General features: G+C 42.8%; 1 protein-coding gene across 2 annotated transcripts in view; it reads left to right on the plus strand.

The window, feature by feature from the left end:
* The window catches only part of CNTRL (centriolin), a 75,759-nt gene that overhangs the window by 65,016 nt on the left and 2,820 nt on the right, over positions 1–7,923 (plus strand). For both annotated transcript variants that reach the window (XM_006773994.2, XM_015570642.1), the window contains 6 exons: positions 1,399–1,604; positions 2,502–2,642; positions 4,405–4,677; positions 4,847–4,909; positions 6,296–6,508; positions 7,621–7,707. In XM_006773994.2, coding sequence (XP_006774057.1) covers positions 1,399–1,604; positions 2,502–2,642; positions 4,405–4,677; positions 4,847–4,909; positions 6,296–6,508; positions 7,621–7,680 — 956 coding nt within the window. In that variant the 3' untranslated portion in view covers positions 7,681–7,707. The remainder of the gene's footprint in view (positions 1–1,398; positions 1,605–2,501; positions 2,643–4,404; positions 4,678–4,846; positions 4,910–6,295; positions 6,509–7,620; positions 7,708–7,923) is intronic.

A 7,923-nucleotide genomic window follows, 5' to 3' on the forward strand; every position in this document is an offset into this window, starting at 1 on the left:
TCCACTCAGCCAGCTTTCCTGTGGTTCTGGATGATGTCCGTTTCGTCTTTTAGTTGTATTTTTGAAGTGGTTGTTCAAGGCAGCAAACTCCGGTGTTTACCTATGCCGCCATCTTGGTTTCCTCCAATAATCAATAATGATTTTTTTTTTTCTGCAGGGTTTAATAATGATCAGAAAATGTTGTTCCCTCCCCTTACCCCTGAGTGAACCCAGTGGACTTAAAGGATCTGAAGGGATTATTATTTCTTTTCCCTGAGAATTCTTCTTCTTTTTTTTTAATCCTTACCCAGGAATATGTTTTTACTGATTATATATAGAAAGAGAAACATCGATGTGAGAGAGAAACAGCAATTGGTTGCCTTCTGTACATGCCCTGACCTGGGGTGGAACCCACAACCTAGGTATGTGCCCTGACCAGAAATAGAACCTGCAACCTTTTGGTGCATGGGATAATGCTATCACCAACTGAGCCGCCAGCTAGGGTACCCTGAAAACTCTTGATTGAACCAGACCCAATTGTTTCATTTTGAAAATGAAACCTAACAAAAAAAAAACTTTAAAAAAAAGTGTGGCCATGCCAGAGGTGTAAAAAGTGAAATCTGGATAGGGTGTTACTCTAAAGGGTGTGATCAGAACAATTTGTTTTTGGTGTCACTATTATTTATAAGCATTACTTATTCAGTCTTACGATGTACTAGGTATTTGAATACATGATTCTCATCGAACAGCAGGAGATAGTTCCCCCTGTAAAACAGGGCTCATATGGCTCTAAATCCCATGTTCTCTGCACTGCACCACTTCCTATGAAGGAAGTAGTACTGGTGTGCTTCCCTTCATTAAAATAAAGATTGAGTCCTAGCTGGTTTGGCTCAGTGGATAGAGCGTTGGCCTGTGGACTGAAGAGTCCTGGGTTCGATTGTGGTCAAGGGCACATGCCCAGGTTGCAGGCTAGATCCCCAGTAGGGGGTGTGCAAGAGGCAGCCAATCAATGATTCTCTCCCATCATTGATGCTTCTATCTTTCCTTTTCCCTTCCTCTCTGAAATCAATAAAAATATATTTAAAAAATAAAATAAAGGTTGATAAAAAACACTTCAGCAGTCTGTTTTGTGTTCCCTGCACCCCAGGATTGGTGCTTTTTTTTTTTTTTTGAGTCAAATACTCAAAAAGGAGACAGTCCTTGTGTATCACTTTGGAATCAGCCCTCGAGGCCCATTATGTCAAGAGGGACCTTATCTGGGCCTTTTTTGGGGCCTCTGGTGTGGGTCAGAGGGGACTTGGAAGACTCAGTGATGGAGTGGGTGGCATGTCATTATGCAATCTGCCCTCGAGGGAAGGAAAGCTCTGCCTACATCCAGCTCAGGGCCTCTGGCTAAAGTACTAAAAATGCTCATTTCAGAACAACAGCTTTCAGAAAGGGAGCAGCAATTAATGGAAAAGTCAAATGAGCTGCTGGCTCTCCAAAAAGAGACAGATTCTATGAGGGCTGACTTCAGCCTCCTGCGGAACCAGTTCTTGACGGAAAGAAAGAAATCCGAGAAACAGGTTCTCAGCCTGAAGGAAGCACTTAAGATCCAGCGGAGCCAACTGGAGAAAAACCTTCTCGTGAGTACCTGCCACCCTGGCAGTTTATGTTTCAACATAGAAAAAATAGATTACCTGTCAGCCCAACTATTCCTTTTGGTGTATTTCTGCATAATTTGTTCTTGAAGCTGATGGTAGATGTTGTCTGCGTCTGGGCTGCAGCCCTGGCTGGAAAGATGGTCCTATAAACAAGACATTGTCAGCACAAAGCAGAGAGCACTCTCAGCTGGCAAGCTGCTACTGGCTGCAGTCAGTGCTCATAGCTTTTCCTCATCCTGCCCTTTTGGTCAACATTACCAGTAGCTTTAATTAATCATTATCCTAAAACCAAGAAGCCCAATCTAGCATGCTTTTAACCCTGAAATAAATTTTGGGAGGTGATACACAGATGAATTCAAAACAGTTTATGGTGGGTGGAAGCAGATGGGCAGCAACAGGGACTGTCACAGAAATGGGTTTATCTAACACTCTCTGAAGGAATTAATGAACCCCTGTGGTGTGAATGTAACTTTAAATCACGCGTGTTTCCGAAAAGGCGATAGAGCCCCTTGTAACTAATGATAGGGTAACATGATTATAAAGATAAATATGCAGATTTCTAAATTTTAACCCTTTCGGTAACCCTGTGATGATGGGGTCATTGTTCCCATTTTACAGACTATTAATGGAGGCTAAGAAAGAGAAAGTAACTTATTAAAAGTAATGTTGCAGACCTAGGATTCAGGCTTTGGGCTAACAGACTCTGTACTCCCAGCGCTACCACAGCTGCTGAAGAAGACAGGTAGAATTACCCCCATTTTACAACTAGACAAGCTGCGGCCCAGGTGGAAAATAAGTTACAGAGCTAGTGAGTGTGTAAGTCAGCAACGACACCTCCATATATTGGACCACAGGGTCATTTTCCTCCTCCTGTGCTAGGAGCAAAAGCAAGAGAACAGCTGCATGCAGAAGGAAATGGCAACAATCGAGCAGGTGGCCCAGGACAACCACGAACGGGCCAGGCGCCTGATGAAGGAGCTCAACCAGATGCAGCATGAATACACAGAACTCAAGAAACAGGTGTGTCCAGGAGGCCTGGCTGGCCGCCAGACAGGGGGCCTCGGGAGGCACGCTCACTGCCCGTGGCCTCAGACTTTGCTTCTCAAATAGCTTGTTAAGAGGAGTATTTCTTGGTGAAAATTTTGAAAAGCTGAATATATAGAATGTTAAGTCAAATTTCTTTTTGTAGTCTTAAAATAAAGAAAAATACCTTCATAAGAAAAACTTACTATTCCAAAATATACTTTTAAAATTCATCAAGTTGCCGAAACCGGTTTGGCTCAGTGGATAGAGCGTCGGCCTGTGGACTGAAAGGTCCCAGGTTCGATTCCGGTCAAGGGCATGTACCTGGGTTGTGGGCACATCCCCAGTGGGAGATGTGCAGGAGGCAGCTGATCGATGTTTCTCTCTCATCGATGTTTCTAGCTCTCTATCTCTCTCCCTTCCTCTCTGTGAAAAATTAATAAAATATATATTTTAAAAAAAATTCATCAAGTTTTATATGTTATTTTTGAGAGAAAAATGAAGTTCTTCAGCATAAAGCTTTATCATGTCCCAAAGAAGTGTGTTGAAATGTTAGATTTTATGTCAGAAACAAGTCTGTAAGAGCCGACCACCCTGGGTAAGAAAGAGTGACTCCAGGGGAACCTGCATTACCCTGCAGAGGGTGTGAGAGTAGTTCCTGCATAGACTACTAGTCTCCTAGATGCCTCTGGTGTCTCTTCACCAGTGTCAGCATTTGGGCCACCCAGGATTCTCTAGTCGGCTACTGGGGCCACTCATTTGACCTGCCACGCTTTATCCTTTGGACAACCACAGTGGCCATTTGGTTTTATTTGTGTCTCAAATCTCTCCTCCACCCCCAATATACACTCCTTTTGGTTGAAGAAAAAGATGTTTTATTTCAAAGCTCCAAGTCTCTGCTAACTTGGAAGGGCAATTAGCAGTGGGTATGGCTATATTATCTTCCCTGAGCTCTTCATGGAGAGAGCCACATAGAGTAGTCTCAGGTATTCAACACAGTCTGTAACACCTGAGGAAACTGTTTAACCACAAGATTCTTTACCCATAAAATGAAAGCATTTGACCAGATCACTCCCTTTTAGCATTAACATTTATAATCTAGATCACTTATGACTTGTTTCAGTAAATGGTCATTTTCTCCTTGCTGTTTAATTATCGTAGTTGCCATTTATTGGATACCACTAAGGTGGTTCATATAAATTCTCATATTTTTTAATGCAAGGTATAATCTTAATGTATAAATGATGTAACAGGTTAAGAAATAACTTGCCCTAACTCATATGGTAATGTTTACTGGCACTGAGATTAAAATCCAGCTCTATCTAACTCCAGAGAGACTGACTTCTACAGAGCAATCTATCATCAAGGAACACTGTGCCCATGCTTTTTAAAAATACATATATTTTTATTGATTTCAGAGAGGAAGGGAAAGGGAGAGAGAGATAGAAACATCAATGATGAGAGAGAATCATTGATTGGCTGCTTCCTGCATGCCCCCTGCTGAGGATCAAGCCCCACAACTCGGCCATGTGCCCTTGACCAGAATCAAACCTGAGACCCTTCAGTCTGCAGGTTGACGCTCTATCGCTGCTCCACTCAAAATGCCAGTAAAATCGTTTCCATGGTAGCTTATAGATACTTCAGTAGTTGAAAAAGACAAGTTTTTGACATCTGTAGATCTTTAAACTCGACACATTAAACAGTTTAATTCCAGTTAATTCCCAAACTTAACCAATGGTATTTGACTCTTGCTCTTTAGATGGCAAACCAAAATGAGTTAGAGAAAAGACAAATGGAAATCAGCGAAGCAATGAGGACACTTAAATCTGAGGTGAAAGATGAAATCAGAACCAGCCTGAAGAATTTCAACCAGTTTCTTCCAGAGCTACCAGCAGATCTGGAAGCTATTTTGGAAAGGAACGAAAACTTAGGAGGAGGGTTGGAAAGCTTGAAGGAGAACTTTCCATTCACCATGAGTGAGAGGCCATCACCTTTGGAAGAAAAACCTAATTTTTCCCAGGTTCACATAATGGTAAGGATTTACCCTGCCATTCTCTGGACTTTGTAGAAGAATAACTTGGCTCCCACCTCCCCTGGATTAGCTGAAAACAGGCTTGATGGTGGGGAGTGTAGGGGGAAATGCTGGTCGGTTACTGATAGTGGTGTGTGGTGACTGGTATTTCTCTTTCCTTCTGAAAAAGGATGAACACTGGCGTGGAGAAGCGCTTCGAGAGAAACTGCGGCACCGTGAAGATCGGCTCAAGGTTGCCCTTTACAAACGACATGTATAGCATGAGTTACTTGCACACTGAGGAGTGGGGAGGCGAATTGCTTGCATTCACATACTGCTGTCACATGGGCTCTACTGCAGTACTCACAGCAGTAGAGTAGATTACATGGTGGGAGCTCAGAGAAGTTGCATCACACAGTGAATAGCAGAGTCAGTATTCAAAACCGTGAATTCTGATGTTAAGCCTGAAAAATCAGACAGAGGCCGAAAAACCAGGGAGAACAGCCCGGCAGGTCCTTCTCTAATAAAGCCTGTAGTCCTGGTTTGTTGGCCTCTGTCTGATTTTTCATTTTACTCTGCCCACCAGTTGGGGGAAGAGAGGATCTGTCAAAGCCCAGCATTATTTAACCTATACACTGCTGCTTTGCCTCAGCCCAAACTGACAGAACCTAAGCATTTGGGACAGGAAATAGAGATACAGTGATAAGCAATAAGGAGCTCAGAGGCCAATGGGGAAAGATTGGTAATACTGGAAAAGTAGGGTTGGATGTCAGATAAGGTGTTTGGCTCAGGGCATGTTGAGTTTCAAGGCCTTGTGACTCATCCAGGGAAGCATGTCTGCCTGTAGGCAGCTGAGAATAGGAGTCTAGACTTAGTGGTCAGAGTTGAATTAAAGATTTGGAATTGAGAGTTGAAAAATGTGAAGTAGAACAGAAGGACAGAATGCACCTTTGGAGAACAGCTATATATTATGGGCTAAGAGGGAGCTGTTTGTATATTGAAGGAGGCCCTTGACCTCCAAAAGCCTTCAGCCCCAGGTGGGTATTTATATGTAAATCCATTCTAAGTAAATCAGGTTTAAAATTCAGTTGTTCGGTTGCCACATTTCAAGCTCTCAATAGCCGCATGTGACTACTGGCTACTATATTGGACAACACAGACAGACAACATTCCCTTCATCACACACAGTTCTGTTGGACAGTGCTGCTGTAGGCTTTGAGAGAATCATCTCAAAGGTACAGCATTGGAAAAGCCAGAAAGGAATCTGGGGTTGAGGATTAACTACATTGTGAGAGACACTGAAGACATTGAGTAGAAACCAATCTTCTGAGTCTGGGAAGAAAAGGAAGAGAGAGATGAGCAGTAATTTAATGGGGAGGCTGGAATTCTTAGCATCGTTACAGTAGAGAGAATAGACTGAGTAAAAGGCCCAGTTAATGAAAACACAGAACAGTACATGTTTACACACACTGAGAGCAGTGTGTACCTCGTTATTTTTTTTTTTTTTAGGACAAGCATTTTCAGCAGCCATTCCTACTTTATGATAGTCAAATTTGCCTATCAAATGTTAAATGTGAGGAAACTACTGCGTAATAGTTCTGGATATATAAAACTGTAAACTTCCCCCTAACACTTTCAGGCTCAACTTCGACGCTGTATGTCTAAGCAAGCAGAAGTGTTAATCAAAGGGAAGCAGCAGACAGAGGGCACTTTACACAGCTTGAGGAGACAGGTCGACGCGCTAGGGGAACTGGTCACCAGCACCTCTGCAGATTCCATATCGTCACCATCACCTAGTCCGTCTCAGCTGGAGTTTTCTTTTGCAGAGGACTGTCAGCTTGGAGCCAGCCAGGTAAAAGGAAGCTCTTCACAAGGGGTCTGATCTGTACTTGGAAAGTACCTGAAAGTTTGGGATACATAATCTGGAGGACACTCAGAAGGAAAACAGTGCCACCTTCCAATCTCTGGAAAACTTATCCTAGTTTCGACTTTTTTCATGATCCCTAGTAAAACTGGAATCAACTGAGGTCTTCAGCAATGGACTAGACCTAGGGACAGGAGGACCTGTGAGGGATGTACTTAATGCTGCTATTAATGCCCTCCACCTCTGGATTTCCTTATTCTCTCCTGGGTCATACAGAATTTAGACCTGTGAGGCCAGTTTGAGCCCTAGTTTAACCTATCCGTCCCTCTGTATCCTGGGGGAAAATGACTGTGCCTATTGTTATTCCTCAGCAAAAGTTGGAACATAGACCTCTTACCCCAGGGTCTATGAGAAATCCTGAATTTCACAAAGGTTTTCTGTGGGACATATATAGTTAATCATTTAGGAGGAACATGAAATGTACTCATGGATTGGTAAATAGTAACACAATACTACTTTCAGAGACAGGCAGTAGCTACTATGTTTTGACTGTCTACTGTGTACATGTATTAAACCCTTTGTATATTTTTTCTCATTTAAAGAAATTGTATAAGATGAAACCAACATGTAGGGGCTAATCTATCTTTACTGCAGAGCAATATATGAAATGGTTGAGCCACAAGAAACATTAAGGAAAATTGCCTGTTTATTAATAAGCACAAGCTCATTAGGAGAGTCAGGATTTAAATATGATTATCTTAAAACCTTCTATGGTAGGACCCAAATCAGGTATAGGCCTCAGGATATGCCTGAAGGAAGGCATCAGGTGGCTTTGGAAGTGAAACAGCCCCAGTAATGGGAGATGAGTGCCTGAGTGTTTGGGGGCCAGTTCATTATCAGTTCATGGTGGCAGCTAGGAGTTCAGGTGCTCTAAATTCAAGAGAATAACGGAGAGGTTAGACCACAAGGGGGAGAGGTAAGATTGTTAGAATTATTTTGGAGTCTGGGGTAGTAATCCAGGTCTCTGTGGGATAATAGCCCATGCTACATGGGAATTAGAGTGCTAGCTTCTGGGCCTGATATTTTATCTCCCTTTTCAGAGCTGTTTCCAACAAGTCCTACAAGGTCCATCAAAATTACGAGACAGTTACCGACACTGATGCCATTCCAAGCTTCCTGCTCACAGGGTACCTGTTACAAACAGTTATTTTTTTTTTTAATATATTTTTTATTGATTAAGATATTACATGTGTGTCCCTGTCCCCGCATCACCCTCCACCCCCCTCCCCCCCGTTGTCCGTGTCCATTGGTCAGGCCTCTATGCCTGCATGTAAGTCCTTTGGTTGCTCTTTCCCCCTTACCCTCACCTCCACTACCCTCCCTCCCAAGCATGTCAACCCAAT

This window comes from Myotis davidii, unplaced genomic scaffold (assembly GCF_000327345.1).
Source record: "Myotis davidii unplaced genomic scaffold, ASM32734v1 scaffold964, whole genome shotgun sequence".
NCBI classification, from domain to species: domain Eukaryota; kingdom Metazoa; phylum Chordata; class Mammalia; order Chiroptera; family Vespertilionidae; genus Myotis; species Myotis davidii.